At 43.2% G+C, this 27,360-nt stretch overlaps 1 protein-coding gene across 1 annotated transcript in view; it reads left to right on the top strand.

Annotated features, from left to right (window-relative positions):
* Positions 1 to 27,360, top strand: part of Creb5 (cAMP responsive element binding protein 5) — a 385,475-nt gene that overhangs the window by 88,981 nt on the left and 269,134 nt on the right. Inside the window, 1 exon segment of the mRNA XM_051202852.1 lies at positions 7,600 to 7,721. Within this exon segment, the coding sequence (XP_051058809.1) occupies positions 7,600 to 7,721 (122 nt within the window).

The raw sequence follows: 27,360 nt of genomic DNA, 5'->3' as shown, positions 1-27,360 counted from the left end.
TTTCACCTTTGCACGAAGCATATAGGAGAACTCATACGATTAAGGACAAGTGGAAATGTGAGGCCTTAGCTTCCTCCATTCAGTACACGTTATGGTAATAAAATCACCTCCTATCTTTTGTTCCCTCAGCTGGCAAAGCCGTGATGTAATGGTCTAAATAAGCCTTGTGCCAGCTCCATGCCTCAAAGGCAAAGTGAACTCATGCCCCAATTGCTTTTGAACACTTGCAGTTCATGGCTGGTGGTGGATCTATTTGGAAGATGTACTAGTTTAGTTAAAGTCAACTTTGAAGCCATATAGAGCTAACGAGCACAGGCTGCCCAAGAAGCCCTCATCCACACATTTTCCCATTGACTCACAGGTACTAGAAAGGCCATCTGGTCTACCAGTTCTTCATGTTGTCAACAAATGAATCAAGAGCATGATGATGTCCCATCTCTGCACAGGGTCACCTTAGCCAGAATGATTTTTATGTATGCTAAGACCATTGTCTAAAACCAAGTTCACCCTGGCTTGCCTTGTGATGGCACTGTTCTTAGGGAAACAGCAATGCCAGTATCACTGATAGGTCCTTCTGCTCCTGTGTAGTCTTGCTGAACTCCATACAGTTCTGCCAGATGCTCCTGGCCATTGCTGTTATAAAGACAGTGAGTCTGAAAGTTCATTTAATGAAAACTGTCCTAAGTAGATCTTTATTAAAAGGCTGGCAGGAGCTAAGTTAAAATATTTTAATGAAAACATTGATGAAAATCCAAGAGAGAAATGTAAATGTAAAAATATAAGAAATATATAAAATCACCTTACCTTTCACCTTTCTTACTAAAAGAAATATACTAAGTTTAATGCTTTTTTGCTATTGATTTGAACCACCTTCTTTTAAATTTTTGTTTATTTTTAATGTGTATGGGTATTTTGTTTGCATCCATATCTGTTCAGCATATGTAGGCCTGCTATGTCTGGAGGCCTGCAGAAGGCCTCAGATAAATGGAACTGGAATAATGGATGGTTATGATCCACTATGTGGGTCCTATAATGAACCTAGGTTCTCTAGAAGAACAACCAGTGCTTTTAACCTCTGAGCCATAACTTCAGCCCCCTAAGCCACTTTCCTGAGGAATTTTATCAAGCCACGTTGTATTGTGCAAATACATACATGCATGCATGCATACATACATACATACATACAATTTCTTGCTAGAATAGTCATGAATTCAAAATAGCTAATGAGATCTTAAACTTTTATGTATATGTGTATGTACCTCATATGCAGGCAATGAGATCTTTATATTATTGGTGATCACTAACAGTTTGGTACCAAATGCTGCAAAATTCCTTGGTATCACTCTAGCCTGTTAGCTAGCTCATAGGTGATAACATGGGACTGTGTGAGTGCCTGAGTCAAGGAGAAAGTGTTTCTCAGGGCCAATATTATTCTTTTAGTACGTTGTCTCCTGTCATCTGCACATCGTTTTTTAAAATTGATAACGTATCTTACTTTTAATAGTTGAGGAAATGAAGCAGACAGATATGTGACTTAAGCACAAGTCTGGAACCAAATGGGTTAGTGGCTTCTATTAGGCTTGTGAATTTAACTTTGTGTGTACTATCTAGGTCTACCTTGTAGTGGTCATTCCTGCTGGGGGTGATGCAGTTAATCTTAATGACTATAAACTGATGGGAAGTCAGAGAAAGAGAGAGAGAGAGAGAGAGAGAGAGAGAGAGAGAGAGAGAGAGAGAGAGAGAGGAAAATACATTGTTCTTTATGCTTATGTGTATGTGAAGGGAATAGACTCAGGGATCTGTCTTCAAGAACTACCCACCTTCTTGTTTTCTTTGTCTTTTCAATTTTTCCCCCTTTTCGCCGAAAGTTGCCAAGTAAGCTAGGTTAGCTGGCCAGCAATCGTCAAGTCAAGCATCTACTCTTTTTTGCATTCCTAGTGCTGGGATTACAAGCATGTACAACCATGCCTGGCTTTTTACAGGTACTACAGATTAAAATTAGGTCCTTACACTTACAAGTGAAGTACTTCAATGGCAGATCTGTCTTTCCAGCTCCTTGTGGGAACTTGAGAACTACTTTTAAAAATAGTGTTAGGTATGAACTTACTGTCTGCCCTACTGATAATGTCTACAGAATTTCTTCTGTATAACTGGTGGGTAAAGTTCTAGATTGTCAGGTCAAGTTTGTAGAAATCTTCCTTGTAAGGTGAACAGCAGGATCTTAACATTGCTAGATTCTTTGGCTCACTATTTCAGGGTTGGAGATTCATAGAGTAGATGTCCCTTTCTCAAGAAACATTCAGCAAAGGATCTAGATACTGGAATGTGATAAAATGTAAAGAAAAAAATTTTTTAATACCCTTTGGTGCTAACATTTAAAAATTTAATTGAAAACATTTCATTGATGCATGATATATATATATATGTGTGTGTGTGTTCATAGAGTACTAGAATATATATTAATATTCTGTGATATATATGTTCATAGAGTACTAGAATATATTAATATTCTGTGATATATATGTTCATAGAGTACTAGAATATATATTAATATTCTGTGAATATATATATAGTACTCTGTGATATTTCAGTGCATATACCTGATGTGCATTGGTCAGACTAGGACAACTGGTCTATCTATAAGCTGAGTGTTTATGCTTTCTTTGTGTAGAGAATATTCTAAAGCCTTTACCAGCTATATGTAGTGTTCAGTTATTGTCAGGTATAGTTATCCTACTGTGCAGTAGAAGATTAGATGTTATCACTTTCCCCTAATCATACCCCTTTGCCCTTTTCCTCCTCTGCCCTACCCTCCTCAGACTTTGGTAGCCAGAATTATATTCTCTACTTGTATAACATTAACTTTTTAAGCCACCACAAATGCATGCATATGTGTGTGTTTTATTGTGTGGTTCCCGACTTGTTTAACTCAACTCTTTCCAGATTTATCCACATTGCAGAAAAATGACAGGGCTTCATTCTCCTTGAGGGCAAGTACAACGATAAGAAAAGTGATCAAAATTTCCTTCTTACCTTTGCCTCAGGTGCTTGAGACTCCCCAGAACCTTGTGTGCTCTCTCTAAGTCTCTGCTAGAGGGGGACCTTCAGGTGTTTGTGCAGCAGCCATCCAGGTGTATGAGGATGATATCCACAGAGGGGAACCTGCAGGTGTTTGTGCAGCAGCCACCCAGGTGTATGAGGATGATATCCACAGAGGGGAACCTGCAGGTGTTTGTGCAGCAGCCATCCAGGTGTATGAGGATGATAGCCACAGAGGGGAACCTGCAGGTGTTTGTGCAGCAGCCATCCAGGTGTATGAGGATGATAGCCACAGAGGAGAACCTGCAGGTGTTTGTGCAGCAGCCATCCAGGTGTATGAGGATGATAGCCACAGAGGAGAACCTGCAGGTGTTTGTGCAGCAGCCATCCAGGTGTATGAGGATGATAGCCACAGAGGAGAACCTGCAGGTGTTTGTGCAGCAGCCACCCAGGTGTATGAGGATGATATCCACAGAGGAGAACCTGCAGGTGTTTGTGCAGCAGCCATCCAGGTGTATGAGGATGATAGCCACAGAAGGGAACTTGCAGGTGTTTATGTAGCATCCATCCAGGTGTATTGGGGGGGGGCAATAACCACAGAACACTTTAAGTGCAGGTGAAGTGCAAGTTCAAAAGGATGGAGGTCTTCCTTTTTCTTATTTGGGTGTTTCTTGCTAAAGCACCTAATGAAAGATGAGCCTAAAGTCTTAAGTGTCCAGCTCAGCATTCCTAAGAAACCCAGTTCCTGTACATCCTCCAAGGGCTCCTTGTCCCTACTGACTGAATGCACTTTGATATTCCCCAGAAAAGCACAACCACTCCTATCCAGGATACACTCATCACTGACACTGTAGCTGACCAGTGTTCTTGGATCTAAATAAGGAAGGGATTACAAGCATTTTAATTTACAGCCATGGGATTTACCCACTAACTTCAAGGGATTTCAGGAGAAACAGTCACTTGACAAAGGCATTCATGTCAGTGAAAATTTCTGCCTCTCTGACTTAAGCACTGAAAGGCTGAGCTGTTCCCCCCTTTGAGCATTTGCACATTTCCTGGCTTACTCAGAGCTGGTAGGGTAAGAGATCAAAGATGACTAGGGATGCTGTACTCAGTCCAAAAAATGTTAGATGAAAGTGGGGTCCCATTTTTTGGTTTCTTTTGTAACTGGAAAGACTATCTCATTCACCAAGATGAATCAAAGTTAGGAACAGTATCTTTCAAATGAGAATATAGGTACTTGGCTATAATGCAGCAAAGAGAATCATATTTGGTAACCACTCAAGGGTCTCCCTCTGGTCTGTCTGCTCTGGGGTGGAGGGAAGCCAATGTCTTTGCTAAGCAGGGCTCTGCTTGTTCCATGGTTTGGGATTTATTGGTGAAGAGGCCCAAGGTGATGGACGATGTTAACCCCATTCCACCTCCTTTGCATGTAAATGTGTACTAGTACCACCTGAGTATCTTTTGCTTTCGCATAGAAGAAAAATAAAAATCTCTTAGCTTTACTTGGAGCCTGTGTTCTCTCCTATCACTTAATACCATGAGCCATCATGAGGCCAACACCTCAGGAGTCTCAAGGATGCTACTGATGTGACTTTTAACACTTACTTCACGTTGATTTTCTATTGAAACCAGTTTCTGCATGTCTTCAAGGTGTGCCCTCATCACTATTGAAGGAGCGGCTTCTAAGCTGTTGTTTACCAAAAAAGCTCCGTCTGCTCTTATTTGGGGCACTTCTGTTGCTGATGCCACAGCTAGCTGATGCATGCACTTGACCTTGAGCTTTGGTTCTAACCCATGACCCTCAATACTTCCATAAAGAATTGTGGAGGAATAAGAGGGAAATCAAGACCCCCTAAAATAAACTTCTGTGATGACAAGTGGCCAACCATTTTCCTGTTGCATGGCGTTTCCTCAGAAATGCTCTTGGGACACAGCAAAGAAAGGAAGCTTCCAATGTGGAGAGTTCTATGAAGGATAGACAGGAAAGAAGAATGGCTCCATTTCAAAAAAGCAGGAATTGGTACAATGATTAATTACTGATAAAATCATGAACTCAATTTACATATCAGGCCTGGGACAAGACTTGGTTTCTTTGTAAGTAGGACAGGAAAAATAGTTTTTACCTAGCATGATTACTGTGAATATTACTGAGATGGAAGGGAAGCGCTCAGCTTCATGTCCCTCACGAGACACCCAGAGGAGGGATCAGTGCACCACAGACTGTATTAGTCAGTCTATTCTTATATTGGTTTCCCTATATACGCCTCCTATTCAGACAAGATCAGGTCCATTCAGGATGGTGTGATCATAGACAAACCTCCTATTCAGAAACTGCTGGTCTGGGTCTTATTTCTGCCCTGATTACAATTTCTAGTGGTTTCCTTTGACTGTCCTTTCAATAGTTGCATATTGCTTGGGCCTGTGGGCAGTGGTTTTGAAGTTAATCTGAGTTTAAAATTCATAGAATTTTAACCTTTAGAACTTTACTTGAAAGATAAGTGAGAGGAAGTCTAGGAAAGGTATTTAATGTTCTCCAAGTCATGCTATTTTCCAAATATGTACTTCTGGATTGTCAAAATTGTTTTACACACACACACACACACACACACACACACAGTTTTACACACAAAAGGCTTATAAACCTTTTGAGCCAGAAGGGCAATACACTGGATTTGAACTAAAATGAGACCCTATTTGAAGGTGATAGAAGGTTTTTAATGAGATGGTTATAGGTCTCATTCAGGAAGACCATTTCTCTATTTCTAGAACAGAATCCACCCTACTTATAAATATATATGAGACAATCTGGGCTAAAAATGCTTGTGAACCACAAAGCTTTGTAGAAATCTGTTGTTGCATATAATCACACAAATGGTTCCATGACTATTTGAGACACTGATATCTGTGAGTGCAGCAGAGTAACTTAGCAAGCTAAAAACTTCATTTGCACAAGGCACAGCTTTCATGTAAGTGTTTCAGATAAGGTTTGGTTTAGAGTCATCGTTAGTAGAGACTCAGAATCTTGGATCTTGAGGTTCAGAGTGGGTAAAGAACATTGTTGGGTGGCTGCTGCCCCTGAGACCCTGCCAACCCCTCAGGTTCTGAATGCCCCTTTCTCATAGGGATTTAGGACATGTTGTCTTTGAAGGACTGATTCTATGGAGTTGGGCTGGTAACAAGCCATCTGCTTGTGAGCAGGAAGATAGTCCTTGAGTCTCTGTTGATACTTACTGGATTGCTGGGATTAACTACTCTGTATGTGTAGAAAAGTAAGAAGAGTACTGACTTCTTGTGATATAGTAGTTTATAGCATGCCGGCCTGCCACAGAGTTTCAGTGTAACAGAGCTCTTTGGGTGACTGGTGACAGTAGCTTCGAGAACTGTGCAGAAAGTGAGATGGGGGCAGTATACAGATCATGCTAGACAAAAAACACACTCAATCTCCTGTTTGCCAAGGGCTTTGGTAGGGATAATATAAGCACACAGTAGAAGAGACTAGGGGCCTGGCTCGTAATCCTGGTGTCATCATCATCTGCCCAGGAGACCCAAAGAAGAGCAGGAATCTCACTGGCTCTCCATTTTTCTCATTTCGTGCTTACACGCCCACACACACGCACACACACACACACACACACACACACACACACACACACGTGATAACTGTCCCCTCCCTTCTGGTTATCGTCTCTTCTGCCTTGAGGAAAAGTATTTTACTTCATGTCAGCTGTGCCTAATCTGAAGGAAGACAGCCAGTCTTAAGATTAAGGCTTAGGTATAATTCTACCTAATTTACTTCCTAGGGTCTTGTGAGATTAGAATCCAGAGACTACGTGGCTGTGAAAATAATACATAGACTGCAGCAGGCCATGCCTTCATCTCCTCCCGTTTGCTAAGGAGTAAGCTCTGCCGAAAGTCCAGCCTATGAAAGAAATTCCTTTCCTTTTAGAGAGTATTCGCGGAACATTCTTCCGGCTATAGCAAAGGGAAATAAAATTGACAACGCTATGTTTTATAAAGGATGGAAGCTGAGAGTGTTTGCCTTGGGGCCTCTCACCGTCCTTCTTGGTTCTCAGGAGGGGATAAAATTGCCAAGCTACTTTTTGTATTAAGAAGGAGGAACTAGCAGGCCTGTTTGTTTCTTTTTGTTTTCTATGAAAATATACACACTCTCTCTTTCCAGACCCCTGAAGTCAACTTTGAGAATGGCATAAAAAATCTTCTGTGTTGATCTTAGCTAAACCATTTTTTACACATAAAGTCAAAAGGTTCATTCCCCATGTGGCAATGTGTAGTCAGATGTTACTGTCTTCAGAAATGGAGGAACAAAAATGTTTACTGCTGCCCAGGGATGAAGGTGGGAGTTGAGGTGGGGTCAGGAGGTTTCAGAAGTCCTTCTATAAAGTTATCTTCTTTCCAGTACTTTTTTTCTGGGCTGGAAGTCTGTGGGCAGCTGCTGGGCTGGGATGTCAAAATGTTGAGAGGGTATGAAGGAATGTACTTCCGCTCACCACAATTGGAGGTAAATTCCAGTTATTGATATCTGGCCTTTGCTTTCAGATCAGACTCCAACGCCCACGAGATTCCTGAAGAACTGTGAGGAGGTGGGTCTCTTCAGCGAGCTGGACTGTTCCTTCGAGCATGAGTTCCGGAAGGCTCAAGAAGAGGAGAATAGCAAGCGGGTAGGTGGGCCTGGGTGGAAGCTAGAGGTGTGTTGCCTCAGCACCATGTGGAAAATGTCTGCCACTGCAAACTGTGTTGAGGCCTTCTTAGAAAGGTATTTTGAGACAAGTCCTTGCTAAGTAGTTTAGGCTGTTAAAGGTATAATCCCCCTGACTCAGTCTCTCAAACACTGGGGTTATATGTATGTGCTATAATACCTGTTTGTAATAGTATTTTCTTATTTGTGTGTGTCTATCTAACTTTTTCTTTTAAAATGATGATAGCATACAGAGCTCACGTTAATCACGGAGAAATGAGTATCTGGCACATGGAATTCAAGTTTTAGAAAAATATTACCTTATTCTTAAAGCCGTGTCAGATAAATTCACCTGGAACCAGGTTTTTCTTTGCTAAATATTTAACAACAGATCTTGCACAGGCGGTATATTCAAAAGACACCAGGCTAAGGGGCAAGTAATCTTTGGTTTTTCTCTACCGGATGTGAAATCATTTTCTGGTCATGTAATCTGGTCACGTTACTGAACATATATTGTTAGTTCGGGAAACAGGTCACTTCATGAAATTCTTCAGTTTTTTGTTTTGTTTCTTTTGTCCATGTTATTTTGGTAGAATTTTTAAATCCACTAACAAGACTAAGCAAAGAAGGTAGGGTCATGGGTAAACTTGACAAGTGTACCTTTCATGAATTCTTCGTTACTGTCATAGAATGTCACTGAATGCACACCACGTGCTGAACATGTTAGACACAGCCGATGGACAACAATGTAAAATGTGGAAGATGGTTAAAAATCAAACAGCAAAGTGGGGATGAAACCTGAAATCCCAGCTGTCTCGACCACAAAAGACATTTTAAAAGGCTCTGATAGTTTTCTGTCTGCTTCCAAGCCTTTGACTCTTCCTCTGTGTGAAATCATAGTAATCCTCCATCCGATTTTCCATGTCACATTTACATTGTGCTGGCTCAGGGCTGGCACATAGTGACCAGGCTGCATTTCTCAGGAGGAGTGCAAAAACCAGAATCAGCTGGCTTTATTTATAACTAGCTGGCCATTTATACTCCTCCTTCCCTCTCGCTCCTGTCCCCGCTTTTTCTGAGCACATTCATCTCTTTTGTTCTCCGCTAGGCAAATCGTCAAGTCCTGAACACGTTCAGAAGCACTTCTCAAAAAACCAGAAGATACAACTAGATTTCATTGTGGTGCATATAAACTTTAAAGCCCTGTGAGAATAACAAGGGAGAATCAGGGAGTCCCATCCAGTAATTCCCTCTGCTTGAGTAATGAGTTTAATTCTTTTGATCAATTTGCATAAGTAGGAGACTGTTTGAGGAATCAATGTCACTCACTCATTTTCCCAAGACAGTTCAAGGGGGCTCATTAGATTATGACAAAGTTGGTGTGTGGTCAGTACTGTCTTCATATTCCTTCTGATAGAATGGTAGTAAGCACATACCCTTGATTTTCCTAAAGATCTTTTACCAAGGACAGCTTGGTGGGGCCTCAGTTGGGGGCGTGGCGTTAGGCGTGCTCCTGGTGAGTTATTCATGAGTCTCCTGTGAAGCTTTCTGCAAGCAGCTCTTGCAAATCTGAATTCCAGGAAATGGCTTGCTTCCCCTGAGGAACTTGAGCATTTTTCTGCTGGTTGTATTTCCCCTTTTTGCTCTGACAGCTAGATTATCACAAAGCTAAGGGTACTGCTTAACTTGGAGAGTTCTTTAGACCACTATAATGAGTAATAGTTTACTTCCTCCATCTACTTTCAGTTCTAGTTTGTATTTCCTCTGGTCCCGATTTCTAATTAAAAGTATTTTCATGCTATACATGTTTGGCGAATCGCCTTAAATTCCTTGTAGGCTGAGAAGACATGAACTCATTACAATTTTAAAATTAAATAACGAAATAAGCAGTGCCGAGCAAGGGAACTGTGGTAATGGCAGTGTTTTTCTCTTGTTAAAATGTTGCTCATCACCATGGGATGTGTGGGGGGGAGCGGCTGCAGACAGACCTTTCAGGACAGCATAGCAAGCACTGGGAGCCAGGCCACATTCAGCTTGGTGTGGCTCCCTCTTCCTCCGTTTGGTTCAGTCCAGAGGGACTAAATCCATCCTTGGGTGGCCACCACCACACCACCACAGGAGGGGCTGTCTCCCCAGTGACTAACACACTGCACTGTGACTCACACAGCATCGAAGTGGCTGGGTTGGTGGCATGGCATTAAACCATGGGGTGGGGAATGCGCAGAAGCATCAGGGTTCCCAATCTGAAGGTGTGCTTCCACCTCCCTCCAGGACTGCTCCTCCGCAGCTCTTAGCATCCCTGAAGGCCTGCCACCTAAAGCTCCCACTTCATTTATTCTTCTGCTGCCTGGCAAAGTAGAGACATGAAGCCCACACTCACTGAGTTCCGTATCATTTTCCAGTTATTCTCCCCTTCTTTCCTTTTACTGGGCATTCAGGTGCTGGTTTGTTTTCAGCAAGGGTTTTCTTCCCAGTGCTTGAGGCGAGGCAAAGGGCCTCATATGTGACAGGCAAACATCCTGTCAGTGAGGTCCATACCTAAGCCCAGTTGCTTCCCCTTAATTCTAAACCTTCAACCTTTTCTGATTTCCTCACCTGAGCCCTCCTCTCTCTCCCTCTGTTGTATACACACGTTCATGCAAGTCAGCATGCCATGCCTGGTTTTTATGTGAATACTGGGCATCTGAACTTGTGTTCTCATACTGGTGGGGAATCTATCTCCTCAGCCCACTTTTGGTCCAAGTCCTCTAATAGGAAGGTCCTGGGATTGTTTCATGGGAGAGTTTTGTAAAGTGGAGGATGTTTTTGGTTATTTGGAGAACTTGGTTTGGATGGTCCTGTATGTCACCTTTGCATTTCTGGCTGTAGGGTCAGGAAGTGCGGACAGAAAGCAAGGTGGAGGATGGATTCTTATGAGTCTGTGTCCACTGAAATGATCCCACTTTACTGACTCCGACTCCAATTCTGACAAATAGTTGCTCATTGCCTCCTAACTCCTCTGAGAGATATTCCACACTCAGAAAGTGTTATAACTCTCTAGCAGGCATTGGAAGCTCAGCTTGCCCATGGCTTAGAACTCATCGGTCTGTACCCTGAAATGCATAACTTGTTCATCAGCCTCCATTCAGAAAAAATTTAGGGTAAGCACAATATATCAAGTATTGTCCAAGTCACCAATGAAGACAACAATAAATATAAATGATCAAAACCCAGGCAAGCAATAAAATGCCTCAGCCTTCAGATGCCTTGCTTTTTATGGACTAGACAAACAACACACCAATGACAAATGCCTCATGGTGATTGGGTCCTACAGAGTTATACCCCATGATGCTCATTGCTATGGAGTTATGTCCCATGGTGATTAGTGCTATGGAGTTATGCCCCATGGTGCTCAGTGCTATGGAGTTAAATGCAGTTGTGAAGGAGCTCAGGAAGGGCTGGGTATGTTCAGAAGAGGCACCCCAGTGGACCCAGAAACCCAAGTAGAAGTCCTGAACCTGAGAAGGTGACCTGTGAGAAGAGAGAGAATATGTGTAAAGGCCGGAGGCTGGATGATGGGATGTGTGTTGGAAAAGCTCTGAAGAGAGGTTCAGCTGGGGGAGGGTAACTTAGAGAGCTAGGTCTGGGGAGGCAGGCCAGGAGGGCACTGCAGGCCATGTGAAGTGTTCTGTTTTGACACTGACTCAGAATGAGATGGGAAACTGTAGGTCAATTCTGGGTAGAGATAATGCTTTAGAAAAGCCATTTTGTCTGCTGAGCGGAAAGCCAATGGTTGGAGGCAAAATGAGAAAATATTTAAGGAAGAATTGAAAGAAATCTAGGTTAATGTTGGTGGCATATTTGCCTAAAATAGAGATGGAGGATGTGACTGGGATCTAGGTATATTTTAAGGACAGAGGTGATAGTTTTGCTGGTAGAATATACTGGAAGTGACAGGGAAAGGAGACTCGGGGAGACCCAGGTTTTCCACTGTGTAACCCAAAGGGTGGAGTGGGTGTGGGAAGGAACAGGGTTAGGAGAACCTGACATTTGACTTCATGAGACTGATAGGACTCACTTCTGACAGGAGTGACTGTCAAGTGAAGGTCTAAGCATGGACCCCACAGTTCTCCAGTTCAGACTTCATTCACCTCTGCTCAGTGGAAACTGGGTCAGGAAGAACCATCTCCTTCAGAAATGATAAAGATTTTTGTGGTCCAGGGCAGAAGAAAGAAAAATTAAAAAAAAAAAAAAAATCTGTTTTTTTTTTTTTTTTTTTTTTGAAAGGGATGATTGGCCTTACACATTTGATCCTTTTCTAGAAAAGAGACTGATTAATACACAAGCAGGCACATACTCCACTGACACAACAGCAGTTTTGCATATAGTTGTGCACAAAGTTTTTGCATGTATGTGAACACAGTTTTTACAAGTGTTATCTTCCCCCCCTCATACATACATACATACATACATACATATATGTCCTCAGCCCAATTCTCTTTCTTTCTCTCATTCAAAGGCATTGGAACTGAAATCCTTTGTCTTACTGAGAGAAATATAACGTTACAGCCTAACATGACTAAACACCCCATGGATAAGAAACACAGTGTGCAAGTGCTACATGTTGGGATTTTCCCATAGGACCTGAATATGGCTCATTATGCTGATGCAGAAATAGCAAATTAGGACATCTAGAATTCCTTCTCAAATGATGAAAAGTGCAGTCTATCCCTAGAGGGTATTGGCTCTTTCACACATGGGGAAAAGGGACAAGCTATGGTCTTAAGATCTTGTATCTCAGCTCAGTGGGGGGTGATGGAAATGGTCATGGCCAGGGCAGCCCCAGCTCTGATAGGCCAGGCTGTTTACTCTCATTAAATTCTGCATCTAGCTGTGTTACCAGATGCCACCGGTTGCTTGGAGAGAGATGAGGCAGAGAAAAGGTCAACATAGAAGGCTGTTGGCCTCTTCCTACTGTCTTACTCTTACCAGCCACTAGCAGGCATGGATGCTTTCTGGGGAGAGTCTGGGTAGAAAATAAGACACCATGCTGAGCAAACTCGCAACAGCTGCATGTTTCCGGTTAGGATAATATGTTGCTGCTAAGATATTTGTGTAAAGCAATCCTACCCTCCCCCAGAAGTCCAGAGGAAAAGAATGTTTTGAAACCTAAACTTGGTTTTACCCAGGTTTTAAAAAGTCTCCTTGTTTGCTTAATCCTTTCAGATGAGACTGTTATTCATCTTTCCCATTTTTTATCAGCCTAGCTGAAAGGAAACACCCTTTGACAGTGATAATGGAGACGACAACCTATCTCCCCCCCCCCCCCCGCCCCCAGTGACTGGGAAACCCCAGGCCTGGAAGGATACCCTTTGTCCTCCCCTTTCAGCCCAGGGCAAATGGAAGTCACGGTCAACTTCCTCCTCACAGGTTACAATTCTCACTGTAGCTGGAATCTGTTGAGAGGAAAAGAATTTGGCTTGGTTCTTGCATCCTACTCAGGGGCATAACTAAACCAGTGGATAAGCTGTTTAGCTGTTTCATGTGTTTGAGGTCACTGGAAGTTAAGAACGATGAGTCCTCTCCTAACAGGATTAGTGAGAGCTGGTATCTATTGCTGAATGTGTGAATGAATTAGGATGTGACCCAAGAGCTTGCCTCAGTTTACAGTGGAATGAACAACACACCATTCATAAGATTGTGTTTGATTTTTGTGAGGAGTCTGATTACCCCCAGAGCATTGTTAGTAGAAGAAAGTGAACACAATGCCAAGTATTTGACATGGATGGTGAGGGCAGTCCATGCCCTAAAGGGGCGGGGCTGAGACAGATACCAGGTGTTTGTTTATTGTCACCCTTAAATCCTAGCTGTCATAGTAGAGAGAAAAAATGTTGACACTGTCAAGTTAACTTTGAATTCTAAATTATTTGGCAGTCTGAAACTCTGTGTTCAGCCAGAGGGTTGGGAGTAGCAGCCACTGCAGATCAATGTCTCCAGGCTCTGAGTATTAATTATTAAATGACTTGCCATGGGTTTTATTTACATTTTCTATCACCTGCGGTGTGTCATGGTGAGTTAGAGGTAGGTCTCTACCTAACATCTCTTTGTTCCTGTGTGCAGAGGCTGGAGAAGCAGTTAGACAGGCTATGCATTCACGCTGGGCCTGTGATGGACATTCTCAATTGCAACTGTAAAAGAGAAGAGCCTGGGAGAGGAACTGGACTGTTCCTGTTCTCAGTGATGCTTGCCATAGAGGAATTCATTCACTTAAAGCCCTTTATGTAGTTGGAAATCTGTGAGAGAAACATTTTTTTTTTTTACATTTACATTTTATTTTAGTGAGTATTTCCTGCTCACTAGTGACTGGATGTGGTAGTGAGCACAGTAGCCACATGTTTTCAAAGCATTTCAGGCTCATGTTGTGAATGATAATTTGATTTTCACTCCTTCTCTGCCATTGAAATGAAAAGAAATAACCTACACAGAGAGACCTACATTGACTAGATGACTAGTCAGTGTGGCCTTTTCCTTCCTCTACAACAATCCCATCTCCCTTCCCTTTTTTGGGTGTGTCCACCCTCAGGCTGGTCTACCAAGTCTATCTGTCATAGCTTCTAATTTGCAGCCCTCACCTGGAACGTACAGATTAGTGTTTAACATGCAGTAGCTTCAACTATTCATGTTCGTCTTTGAAGATGCCTCTGTGGTCCAACTTAGCTTACTCATGGCTCTTCCCAGGACCCACACCTGCTGCTATACCTGACTCCCTTGGTTCTGTTAAGCAGATTGTACCCTCACTAAAGGACTCAATTTTGCTCTCCTCAGTTGGTCCAACTACAAACCTTCTGAGGAAAAAAAAAAAAAAAAAAAAAAAAAAAAAGGTCTCTTAGAAGCCAAGGAAAAGAGCCCATGGGTCTTCTGTTGTGTTCTGTCTCTGTCACTCAGGCTGGAGCATCCTGATGGGCAGTTGCTGAGAATCCCCCCCTCCCTCAAAGTGATTTGATCTTTAACTCAACTTTAAGTATTGTTGTGGAACAGGTACTTCAGAAAGGAAGCTAACTAAACCGTGAAAACTGGAAACCACATTTTTTTTTTTTGTGTGTGTGCTTGTTAATAGTTAAGAATATACAGCCAGTGTCCAGAAGTAGCTTGAGATCTCAACACCACAAACAAGAATTGATTTGGATGATATTAACCACAGCATTGTGTGGTGTTTCTGACATGCCACGACACTATATGGTCAGCCAGGTCCAGGTACTGTAAAATCCATGCTTGAAATATCTGAAAAAAGTACCAATAAGGGAGGTAAGGAACGCTAAAATTTTTCACATAAAAAAGAGACCATCAGGTCCCGAGGGATTTGTTTTGACCAGCCCGTGCTGCCTTCCTATCATGCAGTTTCAGAGTGAGTGAAATTGACATACGTGGCTGGGATGATCCTCCCTGAAGCCATCATGAGGAAAACAGCAACTTTCTTAGCAGGAGACTTTTTCCTCAGGGAGACCTCTCTATTCTGGGCTGGGCTGGATGCTTGGCTCGTTTAAATCCCATCTTCCCTATCCTGAGGCAGGCTGGCCACATGAGGATTTCACTGTATTAACACAATGAGAATTGTAGCACCAAGTGGGTGCTCTTCTCGGAGGAACCAGCTTGCAGCTGTGAGTAATACAGGGTTTCCAAGGCACTAGACAGGGCACTCCAGTTGTGAGCTGAGCTGTATGTCTTTGCTTGTGCCGTTCTTAAGGCACCAAAGCTCTCAAAGGCAGGCAGGTAAACAGACCCTATCTAGGCCAGATTCAAACAAAACGACTGGGAAATGAAGCTTCCGTTCCAGGCAGAAAAAGCATTCACATTTGGACAACTGGACCAAATGTTAGACTCCACAAGCATCTGTAGTGAAATCACTGAGCTGGGCCCCTCACTGAGAAGAAACTGGCATTATAAAAAGAGGAAAGGAAAAGAAAATAATCATTGCAAGAACCTGCCTTTGCCTCCATCATGCTGTAAACCTGGCTGAATGTATGGGCAGGGGCAGGAATGGGAATGATTTGCCAGGGGACAGGCTCAGCATTTGTGTGTTGTTATTTCCATACTGATAAGTGGGAGGGTAGGAACTGGGATTCCCAGCATTCCTCCTGTTATGCTTCCATCATGGTGGATGTCAAGTCACACCTGTGGATTAGTGTTGGCTGGCGCATCAGAGTCACAAAGGGGCATTATCCTTTCTCTTGATGCAATGATGCCGGTAGTCCACAGACTTGGGACATTTTGCCTGCCCTCAGTCCCGATTTTGGGGAGCTAGCTCTTTTGGCAAACTGAAAGGGTTCACAGCCACCTAGCCTGGAGGTGAGGTCGCCTGCCTGCTCTGCTGCTCCCGTTGACAGGGGGACACCTGGTAGCTTTTCTGAACTCACCTTTGTCTTTTGCTTTCTGAAACCTTACTGGCTGAGTTATTCTGTTTGAGACTGTCTGTGGCTCTGTTACTTGTGGCACATTTAGTTCTTTCCTGTGGCTCTCAAGTAGCATTCCCTAAGGGCTCTGCTCTCAGCATCGCCTGAACACGCCAGCATTTCTGATAAAAGCCCATCAGATTCTAAACTTTTCCTCCATCGTTCTCTAAATGTCACATGTGACTTCCTTTTTCAGGTACAAAATAGGCTTTTGAAAAACCCCACATATGTAGACTGACTCTAGTGAGATCTGAAGACAGAAATCATATATGCTAGGTTTGTATACTATATAGCCCTTCACCTAGAATTTTCCTTCTGATGTTGTTCCAAAGGAGGCCTTGGAACAGAACCTCAAGCTCCACCTCAGCAGAGGTTTGAACACAGAACGTCACTGCTGCTGGGAAAGGCATCTTTCTCCTGCGTGTCAAGAATTAGCAAATGACTCTTTACTTCCAGTCTCTGCTAGACAGCTTTTTTCCCTTTTGTATCATAAGAATACACACATCTGTGTGTAATTTTAGGCAAAGTGAACAATCTAGGTTTGGGGGATAATGCCTCGCCCATTTCTTGGAGGTTCTGACAGTCAATGGCTATAGCCTAGAATCTCCTGTGGTCTTCGGTTTAACGTTAGCTTCGGTAGACATTAGCTGTCACACTAACCGATGCCCTCCGGGTGGATGGCACCACTGTTTTAGCCATTATCTGAATGTACTGGAATAGATTTACCATGAGCAGTAATGTGTCTGTACAGATCCAAACACATATGTCCTTCCTCAGACCCCCTTGTGACAAGAGGCACATATTGTAAGACAGCTGGCCTGGGCCAGGAGTGCAGCCTGTGGTCCCGGGGGAGAGGTATTACTTTGACCTCGTAAGTGCAGTTCCACTAATTGAATGCAATAGTCTCACGCTGCAGCCACCGTGGTTGCATGCCTGAGGCAGCCAGAATACTGCTATATTTTGCAGGGGGGGAGGGGCAGGGGGGATGTGTGTTAGTAACAATGATGGAATATTCCAATTCACTTTACCATCCTCCTAAATTCTGTCTTTCTGGCAAAATCTCACAGTGTCACCACAGACACAGATTGTATAACAGGTTTGTTGTTAAACAATAATAAAAGCACTGGGATTCACATTTATGCTTTAAACCAGACAGAAGAGCCAGAAGCTCCTATAGCTAGGGATGGCTTCAAAAGGACCCTGCCCATGAAAGTGCACTGAAGTGTTCAGTTGCTTTGTGGGATGTAGGTGGTTATCCTAGGGTACGTACTGTGTCCCCTCACTGAAGTAGGTGTCTTGGGCAGTTTTCTGACAACAGTTTGTGACTTGCTGATGCCATGTGTGTTCACCTAGTTGCTCCTTAATCTCCAGCCCACAGCACCGATGCTGCCTCAACCTCAGGCCCCGGGCTTTCCTGAGGCCCCTTTGTATCAAGGTCCCCCAGAGACTGTTTGACACATCAGCCCGCCGGAGAATGAATTCCTAACAAGAACTGCTAATATTTGCATTCCTCTTTCCTTTCATGGACCAGAAAAAGAAAGGGATTGACTCTTACAAAAGTGACCCCCACTTCCTACAAGACCCTGGCAGAGGTACCCCTTGCCTGGTGCCAGGTCCCTCCTCCAGCAGCTGTTTGGTGATTCTGTGTCCCTGGGCTGACTGCAAAATCCGCCGTAGCCTTTTAATTACCTGTTCATATTTCTGAAGTGCGGGGCACAGGGAGGGGATAAGCCTTCATTGTAATGGACTTTCAGTAAGACTATCTCTGAGATAAGAGTACTAAATCTTGGCAGTTTTTCTGGGGCACACACTTTGTGATTACACACAAATTCTTGGCTCCCCAGAGCCGTGTTGTAAATGGAGTGTAGTATGCTGGGCTGGGTAACAAGATACTGCAGAAATGTCTGAGAGTAAGGTGCACTTTTGCTTTATTTATGAAGATAGACATGCCGGTTGAGGGCTTAATCACAGCTGATAAATCATTTTAAGAAAGCCTATTAGAACCATATGCTGATTTTTTGCATTAATATAGTGTGTCTGTTTCTAGTCTAATAAGACAGGGTTTTTTTTTCCCCTCTTGTGCTCTGAGTCTCTACAGTGTGGACTATTTATCTGTTTAAGTGATATCACTTGTGGGGGAGCATTTATCTCTTTAAGAGGCACCATTAATAAAAGAAGGTGAAAGGAAATGGGGATGGAAGAAGGAATGAAGGCGCCTGTTGCGTGTGTGTGTGTGTGTGTGTGTGTGTGTGCATATGTGTGTGCATATGTGTGCGTACATGTGTGCATGTGTGTGTGTTTATACACAGGTATGTGAGCTTATAGTATCACAAAAGAAAGAACCCAAGAGCTGAGAACAGGAAGCATTTCAATTAGTTTCCAAAGGCTGTGGACGGCTCTTCACTAGGCATAAGGCAGTCATTTTAGCCCAGGTGGCTATAATATTGGAGCAAAAGATTATCTGAAGTTGGGGGTGGTGTACTGACATTTTGGTTACCTCACTTCTCCCCAAGCTAGCGGAGCTTGGCCCCAGGAACAGGTCCCAAGGCTCTTTAATGAGAGCCATATTGGGGCTCCAGATTGGAGCCAAACTCTGTTTATCACTAATTGCAGGGGTTCCTTGCAGAACTTTGCTATTATTTCCTGATTATATCTCTGCTCTTTTTGTTATCTTGCCAAAATTCAAACAGTAATAATTGCATGATTTATTGTTTATTTATAACCCTTCTACTGCTTCAATCCCTTTATGCAGTAGATTTCAAAACAGCAATTGCTTTTTCTTTGGCCTTCCCCAGGGAAGTCTGCATGTGTGACCCTCACTTGGAAGTCTTCGAATCCCTTCCATGTCCTTCCTTCTCTAGGATGCTGTCTTGGACTGTATATACAAGGGCTGATGTTAGTGTAAAGAGCTTGTGTTTTAGGAGGATGAATGTATCCCTAGAATTTTATCCAGGTTGTGTTACATGGCAGCAAAGTTTCTTTCTGACTCACAGATTCAAAGACAGAGACAGGCCAAAAGCCTATTTTATATCCATTTAGACATGGTTAAGAAACATACCCCCACACTGTTAGCCACCATGACCATAAACTAGTAAGGATAAAATTCACTGTCATTATCAGGCCATCTTCTTGTCAGATACTGTGTTTGAAATTTCAAGGGCACTTATCCCCCCATGACCATCACAACTACTGGCAAGATAGGCATGTTATATGGCAGAAACTGGAACTGGGAGGTTTGGCTCATCTGCTGGGATCCACAGAACCTGGAAATTTTAGACCTGTTGTTGTCTGTAAGGGCCTCTGTTGGCCTCATGGTACACATGTATTTTAATATAATTTACCTTTCCCGCCAACATTCAGGGGAGGCTTTGCAGAACACCGAGGCATGCTTGACCTCCATAAACACATGGGAAGCCCTTGACAGCACCCACTCGGTCCCACCATCAAGGCTTCTGACAGCACCTCCCAGCTGAGCCCCCAGTCTTTCCTGCTCCACAGATGTGACCACGGACAAAGATGGCTGACTCTGGTGGCTCAGAATGAAAGGCAGTTAGCGTGTGTGTGTGTGTGTGTGTGTGTGTGTGTGTGTGTGTGTGTGTGTAGCTGCTGGTGTGCGGCTCCCAGGGAACTGCATGGGACCCTGGGTGTTGCTATGTCGTCATCTGTGTGCAAGTGCTGCCAGCCCCGTACACTATTGTTTCAGGGTACCACAGAAGTTTTGGCAGGTTACTGACAAGTTGTGGTGGCTGTTTAAATGTTAGATCTTAAAGGAAACTCTGTCACTCATTCCCCTCCACCCCAAACTTCTATCTCGGGCAGTCTTTCCATGGTGTCCTCCAAGCTCAATCCAACAAATGTTTATGGAGGCTTTAATGTGTCCCAGGTGCTGTTCAAGGTGGGCCAGGTGCCAGGACTACATTCTAGTGGGGAGCTGCTAGCTTAGAGGGGAAATTTGGCTTTCTGGACAGGTCTTAAGCTCTTCTGGGATCATATACAGAGTACACATACTGACGGGTGTGGCTGTTCACATAGGCTGCAAATTCTTCCTGATCTGACCATTACTTCATTTCCAGTTGTCTTTCTCATTTGTCCCCTGGGTGATTTCTCTTCCAATAGAATAAACCATGCTACCCAACTCCTGCCCGTGGCTTCACTGTCTTGTCCATACAGTAATTCTTTCCGGAAAGGCCTTCCATTTTCCCCCCTCATCCTTGACACATCCTTCTAATCTATCTGTGAGACATGTGACAGGCCACCTCTCTGAGGCCCTCTCTGATGTTCTCTCACTGTTCCCAAATTTCACACTGCTTTGTCAGCCTTCATATGACTCCCTTAACTTCCTTGATTGAGTTCTGATATATGCCGTGTCAACGTATGGCCATGGCTGCCCCAACTTCTCATCCCTAGTGTCATGTGCCTCACATGGAAGAAGTTCCCTGAAGAATCACTAAAACACACAAATGAGTGAAAGAATGCTCTTACCCTCTGCTAGGAGATGGACCCTAGACAGACTTAGGAGCCATTTCTTCTAAACAAAAGAACAGACAGAAAAAAACCCAAAGCAAAGCACAAATCTGATAATCGATGAAGGAGGCAAAACCCCCGAGAAGGGGACATAACCGATACAATTATTGTTAATAACCACACTATATGGGAAATCTTGACCTGAAAGCAAGAGGATTTTGCATAAGACATTTCTCTATTCATTTAGCAAAGTGTATACATGTTAGTCATCACCATGCAATATGGTGTCACTCAGAATACAGTCACTACAAAAAGTGTGGTAAATGTTTTGTGCTATTTAATAGGGCTAGGATTTGCCACCTCGGGATAAGAGACAGACAGAGACACAGAGAGACAAAGAGACAGAGACAGAGAGAAACACAGAGAATGGTAGCTATCAGTGTAAGGTATTGGCATGTAGCCTTACATTTGAATTTCAGTTTTATCATGTGCAAAATAGCAATAACAACCACATATCTTCCAGGATGTGTTTGGTGGTGAATGAAGCTCATATGCCAAGTACCTATATTCTGTGTTTTTTTAATTCTGTTCACTGAAAATATTTCCCAAAGACAGGCTTCTAAGATTTCTGTGCCAAATCTGGTATGGAGAAACTAAGCAAACACTGAATGCTTATAACTTTTCCTCAATTTTAGATGGTAGTTGTGACTCAGAAATCCCTTTCATCATTGCAGTATGCCCAAAGACTAAAACCTTGCAGAGCTTTTGCTAAGACTTAGATGGGGCTTCAACATCTGTGACCCTCAGAATGGGAGGCGATCATCATGTTGTTAAAGGTGACTGTTACATAAATCAGAAGTCCTAGGTCTTCCCCTGAAGTTTCCCTCACAATTCAGGTAATGCAGGAAACTCATATTTATTTTTTAGAAAGGCTTGGCATATGGAGTGGGCTGAGTTTCAGATCAGTCAGATCAGTGAAGAGAGTGTTCAAGGATGGTTTGTTTAGAACAAAATTAGAGAAGTGCTCATGAAACCAACCAAAGTCAAATCTTAACATCTTTGGAGGACATTTACCTATTCTTCAGTTACTTACCCATGAAACCATTTATCCTATGTATGCTAGCTTGCCCTGCCATCGTTAGCATTTGAGTGACTCCTGGGAAAGACATGCTTCCTGATAGGATCTAGGTATTTCGGGTTAGCAGAATTTTGATGTTCCCCAGAACACTATTGGGGAAAAAATTAAACCCTTGGCTTTAAAAATACACCATCAAGCCTGGTGTTGGTGGAGCACTTGGGAAGCAGAGGCAGGCAGATCTCTATGAGTTTGAGGCCAGCCTGGTCTACAGAGCAAGTTCCAGGACAGGCTCCTAAGCAATACAGAGAAACCCTACCTCAAAAAAACCAATAATAATAATAAATAATAATTTTTAAAAATCACTATCAAAGTAGAATTCCATGGTTTAGGAGTTTGGCCTGACAGGGAGAAAGCAGTCTACATGGACCAGCTATGTAGACTGGCCACGACCAGTGTGCACAAAGCACACGTTGAGGTTCTTCTGGGGCTGGGGTCCACACACAGGCCCAGCAGCTGAGAACACAGACCCCCGAACCTTATGCTTCATTCACCCTTGCTACCTTTCTCTTGTCACAAAAGCTGCAGACTCAGACCAGCCCTTCATCCTGTCCTGTGGCATCTCATTCATTCATATTTTATTACTTCTGTGGTAATTGGTACTGAACACTGTCTGCCATGAATGAAATGTTCAGCACAGCATTTTAAAAACTTATCATTTAACCACAGAAACTTTTTCTTTGCATGCAACAGCTATGAGTATCCCTAAGAGCTGGGTTTCTGTGGAACCAGGCGGCTTGTCTTGCTTAGCTCAATCACAGCTCTGTTGACAGACACTCGCTCTGCCACCCATACTTCCTCTCCACGGAACTTTGAATGTGTTTAAAGATTTCCTGAAACTTCAGCTGCTAACCTCTACTGTCTCCAGGTGATCTGGTTACCCTGAAACGACTCTAACTTCATTGAGAGCAGTATTCCATGATGGAGAAAACTAACCATCAGGGTAAAATTTGCAGGGCAGAGGATGACCAGCTCTGGAGTTCAGCTGGTGGCCTACTCAAATAATGTTGGGCTGCAGAGGATCCTGGGGTGGGAAGGGCCAGGGTGGCTCTCCCAAGTGACTCCTCGCAGAGGCCCTGCTGCCAGGCAAGAAGGGCGGGTCTGTGAAAGCAGAGAAGGGGTGAGGTAAGGAAAAAGAGACCACAGATGTCCTAAGTTTCCACAATTTTTATCAAAAATGTTTCCATGACTCATCTTGTAACTTCTCCCCAAATTTAACACGATAAATCTACTGGCCTAAGTATAATTAAACTATAACTACCCCCAAGTAAATGGTGCTGCATTTAAACCAACTCCCTTGACCTTGAACCATATAATCCAAAGTGGGAACAGAGAGGATACTAAAAAGAAGGCCTTCTGGAAAGCTGCACAAGGAAGGCCTGAGGAATGTGTTGGTTATCGTTTACTCATTTACTCAACGCTATAGAAGATCTAGTAGGCTCTAGTACACTCTTACAGCTTTCGTTGTGGGATTATCAGCCAGGAAAGTTACTTCATGGTAGAGTACTTGGAACACCTGATAACATTCCTTATCGTTTACCAGCACAGACCAGGTACCATAAACCCTTATTTCCTATCCTCATCAGCACTTCCTCTTTTATCATTTCCTATCTTCATCACTTCCTATTCTCATCATTTTCTACCTCATCACTTCCTATGTCAGCACTTCATATCCTTATCACTTGCTATCCTCATCATCACTTCCTAACTTTATCACTTCCTAACCTCATTACTTCCTATCATCATCACTTCCTATCCCCATCACTTCCTATCGTCATCACTTCCTATCCCCATCACTTCCTATCGTCATCACTTCCTATCCTATCACTTCCTATCCTCATCACTTCCTATCCTATCACTTCCTATCCTCATCACTTCCTATCCTCATCATCACTTCCTATCGTCATCACTTCCTATCCCCATCACTTCCTATCCTCATCACTTCCTATCCTCATCACTTCCTATCCTCATCACTTCCTATCCCTTATCACTTCCTATCCTCATCACTTCCTATCCTCATCATCACTTCCTATCGTCATCACTTCCTATCCCCATCACTTCCTATCGTCATCACTTCCTATCCTATCACTTCCTATCCCTAATCACTTCCTATCCTCATCATCACTTCCTATCCTCATCATCACTTCCTATCCCCATCACTTCCTATCCTCATCACTTCCTATCATCATCACTTCCTATCCTCATCACTTCCTCTCCCTTATCACTTCCTATCATCATCACTTCCTATCCTCATCATCACTTTCTATCCTCACAGCTCCTTGAGACAGGTTTCATCATAACCTTCTGCTTTGCTGATGAAAAATGAAGTCCCTTGTTCTTGGTCACTTATGGACAGGTGTGTGTGTATGTGTGTCTCAGTTGCTGTAGTTGTTCTTGTGTGCAATGGGCTCTTAGTCTACCTGACCTTGCTTTTCTTCACCATGCCATAGAAGGGTCATACTTGACCTGGAGGTTGTTGAAAGATCCGCTGCTGTGTACAGTCCTCAAAGGGTACATGGTTTATTATGGCTGTGACCTGAGATGGTGCTGTGGTCCTGCTGGACCCCAGTCCAGCCACACAGGGGCAGTGGTTTGAGTTACTATCCATAATACACAGTGTTGTAGCCAATGTCAAGGGCTCCTAGTGTCCAAGCAGGAAACCATGATGGAGAAGCTGAAAAAACATATGATCCCATAAAAAGCTGCCTCTGGGGAAACAAGCCATTAGTCAGCCTTATTTATTTATTTTTCCTTCTGGCTGCAAAGTTCAATACATAGGAAGGAGCTGTGATTATCATATAAAAGGCTATGCAAAATGGCTCTCCAAGAAAGCTGCACAAGGGAACTTTACCCTGGCCCGTGGCCACAGTCAGCTTTGTTTGTGTTCTCATTCAGAGTCCTTTGACCATGGTTGAGATGGCACAAGTGAGTCCCAGAATAAACAAGCAAGGCCCAAGCTCTCCAGAGGCCTCTCTCATCTCCATCTGAACTCTGTCCTTTATCTGACACAGAGGCCAGGGAGCAGCATTGCCAGTGACCTTGGTGAGATATGCTCTCAGGCAAATCTGACTGAGAAATGGAAGAAGATCTTCTGGTCACAACATGGGATTTCTTCTTTCCTTGGTGCTGTCAAGAAACACTGACTAACCATTCTGAGTGCTTGTCAGTTTCATTTGGGGATATACTGTTTAAAGTTAAAAAGGAAAAGTTCCTGGGGGGCAACAGAGAGCTTGTGCTTTGTTACAAACTTCGTTATTGCTTGGGTCATAGATATGTCATCCTAATATCTGACTTCTTGTATACATGGCATTATACTCGTGTGTCTTTTTTCAAATTTCCCCTTTCTATAGGGCGTTACTCATTCTGGACTGGGGAACCTACCTTCTTCCAATATGATGACAAACCTTAATGACGTCTGTAACGACCCTGTTTTGTTTTTGTTTTACTTTTCATGCTGTGTATTTTGATCATGTTTTCCTTCCCACAACTCCTCCAAGATCCTTCCTATCTTCCTACCCAGCCACAAAAAGTACTGTTTTATTCTCTCATCCCTCTGTCTCTCTTTTTCCAAAAAAACAAAAATCAAAATAATCAAAAACCCAGTAAGACAAGAGAGAAAGAAAGAGAAAGTAACATGTGGAAGAGGAGATGGAAGGGTTGAAAGAAGAAGAAATGCTGAATGGTTCCAAGGAAACAGCACCTTCCAGACACAAGAGAGCTGATACACATTTCACCTCACAGACAATGCAACAGCACACACAACCCTGCACAATTTCAAACCAGACAAAATCCTAGAGCTGAAAAGGGGAAATGAACACAAAATTCCACCCCTACCCAAGAAGGTATCTGCAATTGATGCTTGCTTGGAAAGGGAAAATCAATTTTCTCCAATGGAGTGGGACACTCCAGGGTAGGTAGACCCCATGCCTAGGAATAGTTAGCCAATGGAATTGGTGTTCTGTTATTTTCTAGGGATGGATGTCTCTTCTCTCCAGCCCTAGAGGAGCAATTCATCTCACAGTACTGAATGAAGGGCTCTCAGACCAATGTGCCTGGGCAGGAATAGGAATTCCCAGAAGAAAATACATGAGGTTCTGATCCAGTTGTCCTTCACATTGTTGTCTATCTGTCTAGCATGCTAGAAAATTGCCCACTGGCTCTTGGATCTTCTCAAATTAGAGTGCTGTCTTCAGAAGTTACTGGGCATGTGCAAAGACAAAGACATCTTTATGAAGCAGACTGGGAGGCCCAGCCAGCCTTCTCAAAAGGGCAGACAGATGCTCTGGCCTGGCATCTTACCTCAGTTCCCCATCCTCTCTCAGGGACATCTCTGGCTTGGCCAATGAAGGGTGAAGGATCACACACAAGGTCCTTTCTCTTAGGCTGAGAGGAAAACACATTGTAAGTGGTTGACAACTAAGGCAGTCTCTACATGAGCTAGAGCCTCTTACAGAAGTCTCCGTCTTATTGCCACAAGATGACAATCCCCGTTGTCCTCCCTGGTACAAAGAGATTCCTTATTGAGTGGTGTCCTTTCTCCGCCTTCACCACTGTAGAAGTAGGCCAGTCCTGCACAAGGGCCTTGAAGCAACACTAACTGGACTCAGGAAGTCCTCTCTCTCTCTCCCTCCCTCCGTCTGTCTCTCTGTCTCTGTCTCTCTCTCTCTCTGTATGTAACAACAACAATTAAAGAAGATGAATTTGAGAGGGAGTGACAGGGGCACGGGAGGAGTTGTAGGTAGGAAGGGAATGGTTGGAAATGGTGTGAATATAACGCTCTTCTATAAAGTTACTAAAAATGTAAGTTAAAAAGAGTTGACAATTTCACTTCACAAGGCAGCATGGTATTGACCTCACCAGCCTGGGGCTGATAGTCACTCTGTATCCCAGAGCCAGACATCAGCCTTATCACTAACTCCAAGGATAGTCATAGAGCCCTTATAAATTCTGTCTACCACTGTGTATGGAACATTCACAGCGGGTCTAACACATAGATTTCTTGTGGAACATGTCACCTATCATTAGGTGTACTGTCTTACTTGGTTTCCCTCCATCTCCACTCAGTCCTAAAAATAGCTGTAATGTGTGTGGGGTATTTTGTGTTGTTTGTTTGTTTATAGATGAGCAGACCAAAGTCAAGGGTGGTTAAGTATGTTACTCAATGCCTTTCTTCCAGTGTGTGGAGAACTCTGGAATGTACCTAACTCTGCCTTGTTCTTTCTTCAAACTAGCACCAATGCTTAAGGTTGTCTTGTGCTAGACCTTGTGTGCTTCCTACAGTACTAGGTCTGAGATGTTTGTCATGGGCTAAGTGTTATCACTATGCAGGGATCTGAAGGTGTACAGGGAAATTCCATCCCCACAGATTGCCAGGAGCAAGGATTGACTCAGTTTTTTTGGTGAGTGAACGAAGGTTTAGGAAGGGCGAGTTGTGCCACTCTAGAAGGTTATTGGTATACAGTTTTTTTTTTACCTGCTGTATATACTTTAGCTATATCACATGATGTTATGAAATACCTAAAGAAAGTAAAATAGTCTGGCAAAGCAAGTTTTTATAGTCTACATTTCCCACAGACATCATTTTATAATGACTG

This window comes from Phodopus roborovskii, unplaced genomic scaffold (genome assembly GCF_943737965.1).
Source record: "Phodopus roborovskii unplaced genomic scaffold, PHOROB, whole genome shotgun sequence".
NCBI classification, from domain to species: Eukaryota; Metazoa; Chordata; class Mammalia; order Rodentia; family Cricetidae; genus Phodopus; species Phodopus roborovskii.
This window is presented reverse-complemented; position numbering and strand designations above follow the sequence as displayed.